Source organism: Natrix helvetica (genome assembly GCF_964273705.1).
Source record: "Natrix helvetica genome assembly, chromosome: 2".
NCBI lineage: Eukaryota > Metazoa > Chordata > Lepidosauria > Squamata > Natricidae > Natrix > Natrix helvetica.
In genome coordinates this window covers 173242341-173259046 of record NC_138552.1, presented here as the reverse complement: position 1 = coordinate 173259046, position 16706 = coordinate 173242341, and the positions used below count along the sequence as shown (strand labels likewise).

Here is a 16706-nt window from a genome sequence, read left to right as displayed (position 1 = left end):
TAAAAGGAATATGACTGCAGGCCTGACAGATTCACTTAACAACTGTAGCAAGAAAAATCGTAAAAATGGGCAGAACTCACTTAACAAATTTCTCACTTGGCAACAAATTCTAGACTCAATTGTAGTTGTAAGTCAAGGACTAGCATTATTTCCCACAAAATATTACTTTATATCTTGCATGTACATCTCGACAGATTGAAAAATAATTTTAATTTGTTATTAATGATTCTATTTATATTTATAAGCTTTGTTTTTCTTTTTTCTTTTATCCAGTTTGGTCTAGTGGTTAACACACCAAATTAGAAAGCAAGAAACTCCAGTCTCGCCTTAGCCATGAAAGCCAGCTGGGTGACTTTGGCCCAGTCAATTCTTTCTCAGCCCAATCCACCTCACAGGGTTGTTGTTGTAGGGAAAATAGGAAGAGTAAGTTGTGTGGGATATGTTCGTTGACTTGGGTTCTTTGTAAAAACAATTAAGATGGGAAATAAACGAACAAACGAACAAGCAAGTTACCCTACTCTGTCTTGTGTTTGTGTACACGAGTTGTATCTCTAACATATAGGGCAGTTAGCTCTTTCAGATTGTATTTTTAAAAAGAAAGAGGAGAAATTGTGTTTTGGGTTTTGTTTCCCTTTTTCTTTCTTTAATCCGTTCTGTTAGTTTCAAGGCTGCCTGAAGTTTCAAAGCACGCCTGAGGGCTGCCAATCTGCCACTCCCAATATCAGCCCATCCTACACCCTCCCACCCACCCGTCTCCCCGCTAGCCATTCTTTTTCTGGTCTCTAGAGTTGGAGGTCTGCCGCCAGAACAAAACTCCAGTAATCTCAGTCTTCTCTGCACTCTTTCTAGGGTCTGAACATCTTTTTATTTTGGGGGGCAATGGCTGTATCTTCACCTTTCATATTGGAATTGCCAAGTAAACAGAGGGAGATGCTGATAGGCACCTCTTTTGTAAAGTTTTCGTTTTTCAATCCCAAGGCAATATCGGTAAAATGTTAAGCCTAATACAACAAAGCAGAAAAACCTTACTGGTAGAAATAGGTAGAAATTGTCAGCAGTATGTATAATTGCTTGCCTATTTACGTCTGCTTTGCTGTAAGGTGATGGTAATGGAAGATGGAAGTGCCATTAGTTTCCATTCCGAGAGTGGGCATTATAGGAGAGTTTTGACATTGTAGGATTGCAACCGTCATTTCCTAAACTCTGTGTTCATAACTTTAACATTGTTAATGTTTTCCTAGTGCCAATTTTGTGGGAACTGCGATTGCCACCATGTGCGCATGCCTACATCTGACCATCGAACCTAGACAGATTTCAATTTTTTTAAAAAAAACACAAGTAATTGAAAATAAAAGACATATGGAAGTACTTGTCAAAATATATCCAACTGGAAAAATGAAGCCCAAGAGTCCGTGATGAGTTGTTCCTTTGATTTATTGTTTTCGTATAGTCATAATTCTTCTCTGTCAATGTCAATTCAACTTTTGCGAAGGAAAATATACTTTATTCAGTTTTTAATTCTTTAGTCAGACGCATAATGTTTTGTACTTAATTTTTATTCTTATTGAAATCTTGTTAGGGAATGTTTTAAGATTGTCACCAAGCATGACTTCTTTTTACTCCGGAATATATCTGAAAGAAAAAGGCCAAAACAGAAGGTTTTTATTCTTTTTCCTTTCAGTTGTTTCTCTGCTCAGGTTTTAGCTTGAGTCCCTTCAAAGGCGTTCCAGTCTACAGTCTGAGAATAATCTAGGGACTAATTCAAAATTATACCAGAGACACATAGTAATATGTAAAAGTTCTGAAATTAAGCAGAATATCAGGGATCAAATACCCTACCTGTTATTAAAGTTTCCCTCAATCAGCCTCTACTCCCATTGACACATTTATAGGCTTCTATTGCTTTTCCAGATGCAGAAGCAATGCATCTCTTTCCATAGCTTATTTCAGCTCTGAAATAATTAAATGATGCTTGAAAATGATGGGCTTTAAACCTTATTCTTTTGGAGCCTTTAATCTTTTTAATGATATGCTTGTTAGCCCTGGATCTCTTATCCAGCCTTGCAATGCTAGTTAATATTTTCGGATCAGGAAAATATCATCTATTACATTTCCTTTAGCAGTCCTTTCTGAAAGAAAAGAGACTTCATTTGAATCTTCCTGTTCTGATTGAGGCTGAGTAAGGTTCTTCTGTACACAGATACAATAATACAATAATACAATAGTAGAGTTGGAAGGGACCTTGGAGGTCTTCTAGTCCAACCCCCTGCCTAGGCAGGAAACCCTATACCGTTCCAGACAAATGGCTATCCAACATCTTCTTAAAGACTTCCAGTGTTGGGGCATTCACAACTTCTGGAGGCAAGCTGTTCCACTGATTAATTGTTCTAACTGTCAGGAAGTTTCTCCTCAGTTCTAAGTTGCTTCTCTCCTTGATTAGTTTCCACCCATTGCTTCTTGTTCTGTCCTCAGGTGCCTTGGAGAATAGCTTGACTCCCTCTTCTTTGTGGCAACCCCTGAGACATTGGAACACTGCTATCATGTCTCCCCTAGTCTTTCTCTTAAGCTAGACATACCCAGTTCCTGCAACCGTTCTTCATATGTTTTAGTCTCCAGTCCCCTAATCATCTTTGTTGCTCTTCTCTGCACTCTTTCTAGAGTCTCCACATCTTTTTTACATCGTGGCGACCAGAACTGAATGCAGTATTCCAAGTGTGGCCTTACCAAGGCATTATAAAGCGGTATTAACACTTCACGTGATCTTGATTCTATCCCTCTATTTATGCAGCCTAGAACTGTGTTGGCTTTTTTGGCAGCTGCTGCACACTGCTGGCTCATATTTAAATGGTTGTCCACTAGAACTCCAAGATCCCTCTCACAATTACTACTATTGAGCAAGGTGCCACCTATACTGTACCTGTGCATTCCGTTTTTGTTGCCTAAATGTAGAACCTTACTCTTTTCACCATTGAATTTCATTTTATTAGATAGTGCCCAATGTTCAAGATAAAAGAGGAAAATGTGTAGTGTTGAGAAAAGAAATAGAGTTCATTTAAAGGGAATGGGAAAAATTTCCATTTGGACTTCCCAGGTCAGATGAAGGTTTTGGGGAATCACCCTTATTTGGCTGTAAAATAGGTATCAAGATCAGATTTTGATAATAATAAATAATAATAATAAACACAGCAATTTACCAATGTGCTGCTGATTTTTTCCCCAATATGCAATATTGAAAGGCAGCTTTTCCACGTTGCGTTTCAGAGGTCCCAATTAATGTTGCAGAGCAATATCAGGGTCAGCCTAGAAAAGGGTTTGCATCTTCTGGTCTGAAGCCAAATTGACTATTCAGCACAGGATGTTTTTTCTTCTTCTTAAAGCGTTTGCCAGGAGACCATAGAAGCTGTAAATTATGGATGGAAAGTATTTTTAAAGGATAGTATTTGCAGACTAAATTAATCAAGTGCATGTGGTATTTTTTTTATATATTTTCCAAATCAGATTTTAAAATATGACCCAGCTGCTTGCATTTTGGAATTAGCTGACTTTCTAATATTTTGTAAAAAGTCTTAAACTGATCTCTTTACTTAATTGTACTCTTGGAGTCATAGGCATTAAACTGGAGTCAATAGTGTGTTGCACTTTGTAGAGTTTTAATGTTAAATCAGTACAAATGCATCAGTGGCTTAGCTTAAAATTGTTCATTGTGCTATGAGAAGTTAATAGGAAATAGACTGTGCCATGTCAATGAAATACATTTATTCTTCAGCTTTTCATCTAATTCAGTTGACATTCTGAACTAATGCCTGGGCTTGATAAGGGGCTGAATGAGGGCTAATAAGCCAAAGCTTCATCCAGCCAGAGTAAAAAATGTTTCGTCTCTCTGGTTAAGCAATGCTCACCTTGTTCTGGAGGGGACCATTCCTCACTGCATTTGCTTGAGGGGTTTTGGGATCTTACACATTCGACTCAAGATGTGACTCATGATGCCGGTTACGAATTCAGACAAATAGATCAACTGCAACCTGTCTGAAAAGAGACAGCCTTGTAACATTTATTAATAGGTTGATAATCTCCTGCTTGAGTTTCTGCATGCATTATTTATGAGGCTGCCTTTGAAAGCAGTCTGGGAACCTCTGTTGAAATCAAGAGGGGCTAGAGACTGTAACTGTCTTTAATTTTAAAAGCTTTCAAACTATCTTAGGGTTATCTCTGTTATGTCTGCAGAAACCCTACCACGGGGGTAGACAAATCTTTGGGTTTTAGACTTAAAATTTTAAGAGCATGCTCTGGTCCCATACATTAACCACCTGGGAAGCTTGCTTTTTCAACAAGCATGGTTAAGCAAAGCTAACTCATGGACTGCTCCCTATCAAAAGACCTCTGGATACCTTTTGTCATTCATCTTTCTTTCCTCATCCTTCTGCTCCTTCATATGAGCTACAGTAGTCTGTTTTCTCCCTAAGAATTATTGGTGTGTTTTAGGTGGGACCAGAGGCACTTCTCTTTTAAGTTTTAAAAAAATTGATATGAATCTGGAGGGAACTCAAAGAGGTGAACATAGAGTGGTTATTCCTGACCAGTGATGGGTTGCTCCCGGTTCGGCCCAGTTCGGCTAAACCAGTAGTAGCAACGGTGGGAGGTGGAAACGTGCCCGAACCGGTAGTAAAAATATTTGCAACCCACCACTGTTCCTGACTTAAAGTGCACTGCTTGAAGTTGTATTCTAGAAGCCATTTCTAAAGTGAATAATTGCCAGTGAGATAGCCCATTTTAGTCTTTCACCTCCTTTGTGGAATATCCTTCCCTAAGAGTTCGGCGTAATATCAATCCTTTTCCACAAAAATCCTTATTATTCTATATGACATTTTAAGGTCTACTTTAGTGTGTTTAGATTTTTAAAAAAAGATGTATTCTTCCGCTGTTTTTCATTTAAACTGATGAGTTGCTTTCTTACCCTAGGTGTTAGTTTTCTCCTATTTTTATGACATGCTTGCTTTTACCATTTTGTGGTTTTCATTTGCTTGTACACCACTGGAAAGAATTCTAGTTATCTGACAGCCTGAAACTGTATTCAGTCAATCATTTTTTGGGGAGACTCATGAAAAACAGTCATGAAAATCTTACAAAAGCAGCCTTTCCTTACATCCACAATTTTGATTTCATGTTTTATGGTACACTTTGAATGAACCATATGGGAAACATCAAAACTTGCTTACTGAAAGTGCTTGTACATTTTTATGTTTTTTTAATGTTCACGGTATGGGAAGGGCAGATCCCCATATTCTTAGATATTATGTGTTCATATTTGCATGCCTTCTCTTTATGAAAGATAAAGAAATATGTCTGGAGATGGTTTCGTATTTATTTAACATCACTGTCATAGGATATTTGTGGTTTTGATAAAGTTTTACCTTGTATTTTTTATACTGGTAGTTGGCAGAAGACAAAGTTGGTAATGAGTAAATAAAGTAATGAGTGAATTGTCTTTACTCTAGTAACCCTTTCATAATTGATTCACATGAAAAATGAATTTAAGGGGCATCCAAAATTACTAACTTTTTAAGGTGACCAATTCTGAACTAGCAATTTATGAAGAATCGTAGAAGCTATTTAGAGTTCAGTCTGGTAGTCTTATGTTTGTAAACTACAGATTTGTGTGAAATAAGAATTGAAAGATTTGTTTCCTGTCTTTTTGTAGTTAGTTATAAATCTTGCATAATAACAATAGTGGCTCATAATTAGGCATGGCATCTTAAACAGTGTAGGTTCCTTTAGAAGGGGATAAAAGTAATATTTATTATCCGCAACAGAATAATGCCATTCTTTAATATGTCAGTTTAATCCAGCAATTTATCAGGGACTGAGAAAATGTATTGACTAGATGTTGATTCTAACGTTCTACTTAAGTTTCAGACATGAGGAAGTGAAAAATGTGCAAAACAAGAAAGGCATAGTGCCATTGATCTGAAAAGCCATTCGTTTGTATATATGACGTGGCCCAGAATCTTGCTGAATTGAAATAATGTTACCAGCTGCATATAAATAACTCAGCAAAATGTTATCTTTATAGTTAGTGATTAATGCACTTCATGTAAGAAAAAGAAGACTAAGTTGCTTCCCACTGACCATCTGTTTATAATTTAAATATTTTAAGATACTGAAAAACACACATACAAAACTCTACTGTTGCTGTGAGTCAGCTTGAACCACTTCCTACGCAAAGCAGTGCTTCTGCTTCTTTCTTGATGGTTTCATGGCTCTGTGGAGAAGTGCTTTTTCTCCTATAGTGATCAAAGAGGATAATACAAAGTAACATCTCAAAAACGTTGTACAGGTAATTTTCAACTTACAACCATTCATTCAAAGTTACAATGGCACTGACAAAAGTGCCTTATGACTGTTGCAGCATCCCCATGGTCATCTGATCAAAATTTGGATGATTGGCAACTGATATGTATCTATCTATGATGGTTGCAGTGTCCCAGGATCATGTGATTACCATTTGCGACCTTCTGTCGCAAAGTCAACGGGGGAAACCAGATTCACTTAACTTAACAACTGAGTGATTTGTGGCAAGAAAGCTCATAAAATGAAGCAAAACTCAATTAACAATTGTCTTGCTTAGCAATGGCAATTTTGGGCTCAGTTGCATTTGTAAGTTGAGGACTATCTGTAGTTTGTTTTAATGTAATCTTTTAATGTCACTACACTGAACTCATTTAAAAGGAATCATTTTTGTCAATTATATGAACTATGTACCAATGGACAATTCCTTTCTTCTGATTTCTTGATTGCCACTTCTTAATACCAAGAATTATTTCTGTACCCCTTGCATAAAACGTATTATGATATTGTTACTGGGTGTCTTTAACATAAATTTGCTGAAGGCATCCAGTATTTCCAAGAAATATTTCTCCCCATTACCCTTATTTTCTGCATTTGAGATCTGTCAGGAATAGCATCAAATTAGCCTAACAATTCAAAAGACATCTGATTGTAGTACTGTATCTCACAAGAAGTTAATTATATCTCTAAACTTGACAGACATTTCCTTTTGTCATAAATATTTAAAATAAACCTGCTAACTCAAAATGTTAAAATGTTGGAAGATATATAATTTAAAACACTAAATGGGCATTTGAAAGATTGATGATTTTTTAAATATGAGTATCAATTGTGTTATCTAGGGATTTTATGCCAGGGACTAAAAACTCCAGTATTCTCATCTTCCTGTATTGGTGAGGCTTCAAGACAGTCTTAAAAAGAGTGCGTCTCCCTGTCCCACCACTTTATCCTTTATCAATAAAAACAAATCTTGGTACATATTTGAACTATGGATGTTGTGGCCCCCCAGTGCCAGCAGAGCTGGTGGCAGACTCAGACAGTGAGGAGGTTGGGGAGGAACATGGGCCAGTCCTGGAGTCTGGGAAACGCTCTGATGAGTGCTCTGTGTCGGAGGCAGAGATGGGACCAGGGCCGTGCCACAGTTATCAGCTGCCTTCAGAGTTGGAGCTCAGTGGGACAGAAGAACAGCTGGAGCCTGTACGCAATGTGCACATGTGCAGAGCTGCCAGGGGAAGGGAACAGTTAAGGAACAAGGGCCGACTTGGGAGTAAAGACACAGGTGGACGGTGAATGGCTCCTCCCATAGGGAATAAAGAGGAACAAAAGGGGAGTGGAGTTTGCAGGAGAGAATTAGTTCACTTAATTAGTGTGAAGATTTGTTCGTGACTCTCGGAGACTCCTTGCCAAGTATTTTCTAGTACAGCATTGCGTTTGGAAGATATTGGCCTGGCAACTCTCCCAGCCTGATAAGGTCTGTGGTTGTAAATTCACCCTTGAAAGACTGTTTGCCAGTACTTCGCTGGATGTGAATGAGAGAAATTCACACTAGCTTAATAAAAAGGCGTTTTGTTGGGACAAGGAGTCTGCTTCATGATTTTGTGAAGCCTAGGTCAGAACAATGGAGTCCTTGGTGGTCTCTGAGCTTGATTGTTTTCTTGCAGACATTTCATTACCCAACGAGATAACATCATCAGGACGTGGTTCCATCAAAAACACTCCCACCAACATTGACAGGGCAAGCCACTAGTATATAAACAGAGAGCAAGCCCCATTTCCTTCTAGCATTGATGATGTTACCTAGTTAGGTAACATCCAAGCTCCTATTTAATTATAATAAACAGTACATATTCTTTTTAGGCTTTTATACCTCTATTGGGGAGAAAAGTTTTATTGGCTTTCCTCAAGGAAGATTTAATCAGAATTAGAATTTTATATATTCTTACTTTTCTAGGGGCGTATAGTATGAACTTTGCATGAGTTGATGTTTGACTGTCAATGAAGTAGTCTCAGGAACACTTTACCATAAGTTCAAATTATTTTCTTTTTAAAAAATCTATTGTGTTTTAATTAATAACATAAAAGGGAAAATAACAAAACAAAACACAAAGATAATACTGATAGAAGTATATAGTCAAAGAAAAGAGGAAAAAAGACATAAAAAGTGCCCAAAGTACATCCTGACTTGCAAAATTGAAGTTTGACTTTATTAATGTCTACATGTGCTGTGTACTGAAATTATAGGATCTTAATCTGCTGGTGAACAGCATCATATAATACTTAACTATCACAGCCTAATTCATTTGAGGCCAGCAATTAAAGGTATGCTTAAGTACTTTCTAGGTCCCAAGAATTCCAGCAATATGAAATTGGCAGAAGCCTTAGTTTTGCATTGAAAAATCATAAAGTATGAGACACAGAGTTGAATATCAGGGAAATTGTTCTGTTTGAACAACATCAAATGAGTTTTACATTCATTAGTCAGACTGCATTCCCAAAGTTTTTGTGAATTCAGTTCCTAGGGGCAAAATTTTCTGAATAGACAGATACTGTTACGGCCCATCTTTCCAGACTGTAGTATGTGAATATATTTATCAAAAAGTTACACATTACAAAAATTAAAATAAGGTTGAAATCTGTACGCTTTCATAAAGGTAAAACCTTTTAAGGCAACCTGCATATACTGTTAAACATTTCAATTCTGTTTGTTTTGAAATCGAGATAACATGTTTTAAGGGACGTGGTGGCTCAGTGGCTAAGACGCTGAGCTTGTCTATCAGTCGGCAGTTCAGCGGTTTGAATCCCTAGTGCCGCGTAATGGAGTGAGCTCCCGTTACTTGTCCCAGCTTCTGCCAACCTAACAGTTCGAACGCATGTAAAAAATGAAAGTAGAAAAATAGGGACCACCTTTGGTGGGAGGTAACAGTGTTCTGTGCGCCTTTGGCGTTTAGTCATGCCGGTCACATGACCATGGAGACATCTTCAGACAGCGTTGGTTCTTCAGTTTTGTAACAGAGATGAGCACCACCCTCTAGAGTCGGAAACGATTAGTACATATGTGCAAGTGGAACCTTTACCTTTATTACTCTGTTTTAATAGACAGTTCTTATCTATTGACTCTTAAGAGTTCTGATTTGCAAAGTTGTCCTTATAGGTCATAGAAGACCTAGCATTCAATTAAAAATGTTAATCGTATTGCTGATTTCTAGTTTTCAGCAGAACTTTATCAAGATCCACAGATTTGGCTGCACTTTTGCAGTAAACAGTATAGTATATTTATTAGGGCAGTGCAGCGCTTCAGATTTGATTCTAAAAAGTGAGTCTGTTTTGACTTTATGACCCTTCTATCTCAGACGATTGGAGAGGCAATGAAATGGAACCCTGGTGACTTTATTGCAGGAGAAAAAACACACACAAAAGCCCAGCAAAAACAGGGAATTATGATTATTTTTGCCAGGTTTGGAACACATTCTGTGTGTTAGGCAAATGTTATAACATCTGTGCTAGTGAAGCATCATTGCTAACAGTATTTGCAGCAAAAATTAGATTTCAAGTAGGATGGGCTATCATTGACAGAGGTGAAGAGGCATTCTTACTTAAATGTAGCAGCCAATCAAAGTGCAAGGGTTTGCCCAGAAATAACACAAAGCTGAATAATAGCAATTTGAACCAGCACAACTCAGCTTCCTCTATTGTAATCTCTGGAGAGGAAAACATGCATAAGAATTGTGTTCATAGTGGACTGGGGAATACAAAGAAATATTTTCCAAATCTCTAAGCGATCATAGTTCTCTCATCAGAAAAATCATTACGAAACTAAGTAAGAAGGATGTATTTGAACTAATAACGAATATGCCTGATTTAGAAACACAGTATAACATATTAAGAGCTTTATTTCTTTACCAGTTATTTCAGATGGTCATATCTTTACCATCTGAAATACTTAGAATTGATTCTGACAATCTTACATCAGAGTTTCTGCCATGTCTTTGCTGCAGATCTGAAGGGGAAAATGTATATGCATAATTTATCTCTGATAAACACTAATTTAACTTTTTTTTTAAAAAATATAATTACAGCTTTACTTATCTTTGAAATAATTGTTGAAATGTTTAAAACAGCATGTTTTCAAGATGATTGTGGGAATACTGTAAAACACACAAGTGTCATTTTGAGAATTCTGGCCAGTAAGGTGTATTGTAATATTTAATTTCCACTGATGCTGTAGAGCAAATGTATGAAAATGACCCTTCTCTGGCGTTCAAGGGCAGGTTCAGGCAACATATGCATTCTCATAAATAAATACTACTGTTTTTGTTAATGTACGTGTAGTCCTCAACGTGTAGTCCTCAATGGAACTGCATCTACATGGAGGGAAGTATGCAGTGGAATACCCCAAGGCTCTGTTTTAGGTCCAGTACTCTTCAACATCTTCACCAATGATTTGGATGAGGGAATAAATGGGGAACTCATCAAATATGTAGATGACACCAAGCTGGCAGGAATAGCCAACACTCCAGAATATAGGCTTAAGATACAGAAAGATCTTGACAAACTTGAACATTGGGCACTATCTAATAAAATGAAATTCAGTGGTGAAAAGAGTAAGGTTCTACATTTAGGCAAGAAAAACGAAATGCACAGGTACAGTATAGGTGGTACCTTGCTCAATAGTAGTAACTGTGAGAGGGATCTTGGAGTACTAGTGGACAACCATTTAAATATGAGCCAGCAGTGTGCAGCAGTTGCCAAAAAAGCCAACACAGTTTTCTAGGCTACATAAACAGAGGGATAGAATCAAGATCACGTGAAGTATTAATACCACTTTATGATGCCTTGGTAAGGCCACACTTGGAATACTGCATTCAGTTTCGGTCGCCACGATGTAGAAAAGATGCGGAGACTCTAGAAAGAGAAGAGCAACAAAGATGATTAGGGGACTGGAGACTAAAACATATGAAGAACAGTTGCAGGAACTGGGTATGTCTAGTCGGATGAAAAGAAGGACTAGGGGAGACATGATAGCAGTATTCCAATATCTCAGGGGTTGCCACAAAGAAGAGGGAGTCAAACTATTCTCCAAAGCAACTGGGGAAAACAAGAAGCAATGGGTGGAAACTAATCAAGGAGAGAAGCAACTTAGAACTGAGGAGAAATTTCCTGACAGTTAGAACAATTAATAAGTGGAACAGCTTGCCTCCAGAAGTTATGAATGCCCCAACACTGGAAGTCTTTAAGAAGATGTTGGATAGCTATTTGTCTGAAACGGTATAAGGTTTCCTGCCTAGGCAGGAGGTTGGACTAGAAGACCTCCAAGGTCCCTTCCAACTCTGCTATTGTATATTGTATGTACTTATAGACAATATGTTAATATTAAATGCTTCCTTTATTCAAAAGATGATAAACTAATTGTAGAAGTTTCTGTCCTGAAAAAAACTAGATTCCCCTAGTAAAAATGTGTTTTCTGAAAATCATGTTATGTCTAAAGAACATATGTTGCTTATTACAATCTTTTGCTTAAGCTAAAATTGCTCTCTACTTTCGGCATCATAGTCAATAAGGAATAAAAAGAATGGAATAATAATTAATATAGTTTAAAAAGTGTTGATAGGATTATTACAGATTAATGAAATGATGGTTCAAAATTGGGCCTCATAGTTTGGGGGGGCAAAATGAACGTCATTAAATACAATTTGCAATACGTAATCATAGCTAAATCCAGATTTCCACTATATATTGAGCTTCCTGTAAATTGGGGCTGTTGAAATGAACATCCACATGCTTTTCTCACACATGTGGACTGCAACACTTGGCCATAATGTGCTGGCTGCTGTTGTGCAGTAGGTATTGGGTTTCCTAAGCAAAAAATACAAAATGCTCCCTTTCAGAGCTTTTTAATTCTATGCAACAGATGCGTTATTAGTCAAACCACATAGTGTATTGCATTTAAAGTCCCTAATCTTAAATTTTGAACTGCCTACCCTCATATAACTGTGTGGGATGTAGTTTTGTCCTGATGCAAATAAGTGTGAACAGTTTTGCTAACATTTCCCAATGGAGCTTTCTCCACCTACTGCTTTCTGCTGTGCAGGTGCCCTGGAAAAGTTTTGTTGAGAATAAGAGTTTCCTGTTCCAAATATATTTCCTGTTAAAGGATCATACATAGTATTGCACATGTGAAATCTTGCCTGAATCACTGCATGAAATTTCAGAACATTGCTGCCAATCTGAGTTTGATAGATCAGAGATCTGTTGGTATTTTTCTTAATAAAGCTATTCTTTATTGATGGTCAGTGGATGGTCAATACAGATGATCAATACAATGAAAGTCTAGAATCTAAAGAACAAAAGAAATAGATGAATGACACCCCTGCCCTAAAGAAAGTGGGACATCAAAAAGGAGATGTTAAATGGAGCTATATTACTGAGCTGTTAGGAATCTAAAAAGTAGGAATGGCCACCATAGCAACATCCCATTCAAACTTGGTTGCCTTTTTTTAATGAAAGCATAAATTGGATACGTGGGATTCTCACTGGAGCTGAAGGAAGGAGGCAACCACAAAACCAGATGGGAAAGTGGGCAGCAGTAATTATGAGTAAGAAGCAGTGAAGATCAGGGAATCCAGATGTTTTCTGACTCATGTGGCTAGTCTGCAACAAAATGTCCTAGACTGTCACCGGGTTTCAAATGCTCAATTTGAATGAATTTCAGACAAAGTCAAAGGAAAAGATAGAATGATGATGATGACAAAACAGGAATCTGAACTCAACTCAACAGGATCAAATGCCCGGAAGGCTGCTGAAGTGAAAGCTTTGAGCATCAGATGGAATAACTGTTTAGCAAAAGACAGTAAAAACATAAAGAGAGGAATAACCTTTCCAATTCAACAAGGTTTAGTGAAATGTGATAATCACAGTATCTTCACTAAATTGTTGAAATGAACTGGCCTAAAGGTACTCCTATGTGTTAGGGAATAACACATTAAATATCTTTCAAGCTGAATCACAGATGGATTTCTACATGAAATCTTAAAGAAAAATACTGATTTGATTAAACCTTGTGTGACTTCAAACAAGCATTCATGTTTGATCAAGTTGGTAACTATTTATGTCAGATAAATACTCCATGGCATTTGTCCCTACATATTTTCCTATAGAATTTCTGAATACAATACCAGCAAATAAGTCATAATTTGATGCATGTATACTCAGGTGAACAGAATTAATTTAATCTAAGTGGAATTACTTTTAGAGAATTTACCTAAGGACACATTCCAAAATGGAATCAGATTCCTTGCAGAATTACTTTACTTTACTTTACTTTTATTTAGATTTTTATACCGCCCCCTCTCCCCAAAGGGACTCGGGGCGGTGTACAGTCAAATAAAAACACATCAATAAATAGAAAATACAAACACAAAGAGGAGGCAATAAGAAACTGTACATATCTGAAGTAAAGTAGTTAAAAGCAATATTTAAATACCCTAAAAATACCCAATTAAAATATCTGCCAGGAGGTAGAATAAAACTATAAATGGGCCAGGCCGGCTAAACGGAACAGGTGAGTCTTCAGTTTTTGTCGAAAGGAGCGGAAGTCGGTGGTGGTTCTGATATCGGGGGGGAGGTCATTCCAGAGGGTTGGGCCCATCACAGAGAAGGCTCTACTCCTAGGCGCCGCCCGTTGGCATTGCTATCAACCTTTTAAATTCAGTTTTTATCTAATAACTCTGAATTCAGTTTTTATCTAGACATTTATTAAAAATAATAATTCACAATTATTTCACATTACATTCTATTAAAAAGCATTTTAATTGAGATATGGAAAGTTTTCCATCCTTCACAACTTTAAATAGTAGTACAATGAAAGGGCACATTTCATATTTTGAAATGCTTTTACTATTTTGGTTTGACACACTCAAGTTTGTGCTATAAACATTTAACAGCAAAGTTTTTTGCTAACATCATTATTTGGTAGTTACATTTCATTAAATAAACCTGAAAAATAAATTAGGATATTTTGCTCTATACTGCTAAAATGATCTGTGTATGCGATGTATGAAGCGCTGTATGAAATTTTATGAACAATTAGATTAAGTTATAGTATACCTTATATTGATTTTATTGAAAATTCTTAAAACTTATATTGATTTTATTGAAAATTCTAACTTTAGCTGTTGACTGAAACAAACCTATAGAATGTCATCTTTTGTACATTTTGTACTTTTTTATTTAGTAAATTAATGTAGAAGCCCTACATACTAGGTTAATCTGTACAAAAGTTAAGTTACTAGTTTGCCAAAATATATATTTTATAAAATTGATAGAAATAATGCTACTGCATTATATAATCAACAGACCTTTTCTTAGCTATTTTCATTCCAGTAGTAACTGAAAGAGAAATTATCTGGAAATGATACATGTCTGAAAGAAAAAGACTTTGATGATATGAATAGGGGCATCATTTTGATATTTTTTGACTTCTCTTTGCAGATACCGTTTCTTGCTTAGAATGCTGACAATGATTTTTACAAGCTTCATAGAAAAGTTTTCATGATCACTTTAAAACAGATAACATTTTATATGAAGCATATAAAACAAAATCTGCCACCAGTCCAATACTCTGCAATAATTTTCTTGTGCTGTAGAAATTCAAAGCCTGAGTTGTTTTTATTCCTTTTCTAAAGAAATGTCAAAGTAATTCCTTTCAGCACAAGGAGTCTGTCACTGACTGCTATTTTTACACACAGAAGTAGATGCCAATAAAATTATCCATGTATGGATAGCTTCTAGTTAGTAAAAGACCATAAAATTCACTGCTTCAGTTTTGCATTAAAATTGATAAATTTAAAATAGCAGTTAAGCATCTAAATCTGTTTAATGCCAAGTCTTTTGTTCACAAGTAAGCATGATGACATGGAATTGAAAAAATATCAGAGGAGCAATTATATGCTATTAATGTAGTTTAATTTTATTCTTGTCATTTTAAGCGTATAATGTTTTGTACCCTTAGGTATGGCAGAAACTGCCTCATTCAATTTGAGGATTTTGCCAACCAAAACGCATTCCGTCTTCTGAATAAATATCGCAACTTATACTGCACTTTCAATGATGACATTCAAGGTAATGAAATATTTGTAATCCCTGTTTAGCAGAGGACGATATGATTTAATAACACTATTTATAAAGACTCTTGTGTGACATCCAGGCAATCCATTACATCATGTGCTTGTAGATCCACATAATGATAGGGGTAAAGTCTACAAGCCCTTTGTGTACACTTTGTGGATTTCCTACGCAGACACACTAGTTGATCTTTGCTGTCTCACTGTCACATTTTAGCTCTCCTGAGAGGGAGCTAAAGGTGCTTCCCTGGCCTATTTGTCATGAGGCATCTGTGGACTTTCAGCAAACTTCCTTTAGTCATTGAATACAGATTTTACCCTTTACTAATTCTTGCAAGTGCATGCAAGAATTATTGACTGTCAATTCTGCTAATTCATTTTTTGGGAGACCAAAGATGGTTTGATAAAATACAATACTATTAAGTCACATTTGCCTACAAAGTTTAAAATAGTGCAACCAATGGTATTTGCTGTGACATTCCATGAAAGCAAAAAGTAGACTTTGAAGAAGTAGAATAGGGAGAGTATCCTTTGAACATGGGTGTTAGAAAAGATTTCTTAGAATACCATGGATAGCCAAGAAATAAAACCCATGGAACATATCAACCACTTGAGTTCCCATTTGAGGTACTAGGCTCAAATTCTCCTACTTCAGACACATTGTACGAAGACCTAGCTTTCTGGAAAAGGCTCTGATGCTGGGAAAGACGGAGGAAAAGAGAAAAAAAGTTGATGGATTCAGACCCAAAGGATCAGGTTAGAGATAGATTGTCATGGAGTAAATCTGTCCATATAGTTGCTAAGAGTCAACACTGATTTGATGGCATATAATCAGTCAATTATCTCATTTTTATTGCTTAACATTTCCTAAATATATACTGTACATGTGAAGATTTTGTATTCCTAAACTTCATTAAGTCCATCTCATTGAGAATCTCAAACCTTTACAACTTCACAATGCCAAAATTCTGCATGAACATTTGATACTTTACAGCCTTTTCTTGTATTGGTGAAATTCTCTAATACTGAATAGCCTTGGCTTGTTCAGCAGCTTCATTCTTCAAATCTCCACCGATCTTCTCAATACACCGTGTAACAAAATATAGGAGAATTACTATTGTTTTTTGGGCTTAGTTATTTCCTAATTATTTTTTTCTATGTTGTTTTCCACTAGCTGTATTCATTAGCATTTTATATCTCTAGTCTTTTCTTCCTATTTCAATAACTATCTAATACCGGTAA

The 16706-nt window shown here is 36.4% G+C and overlaps 1 protein-coding gene across 1 annotated transcript in view; it reads left to right on the top strand.

Annotated features, from left to right (window-relative positions):
• ME1 (malic enzyme 1) overlaps positions 1-16706 on the top strand; it is a 111467-nt gene that overhangs the window by 75801 nt on the left and 18960 nt on the right. The window contains exon 7 of the mRNA XM_081945721.1: positions 15353-15462. Within this exon, the coding sequence (XP_081801847.1) occupies positions 15353-15462 (110 nt within the window). The remainder of the gene's footprint in view (positions 1-15352; positions 15463-16706) is intronic.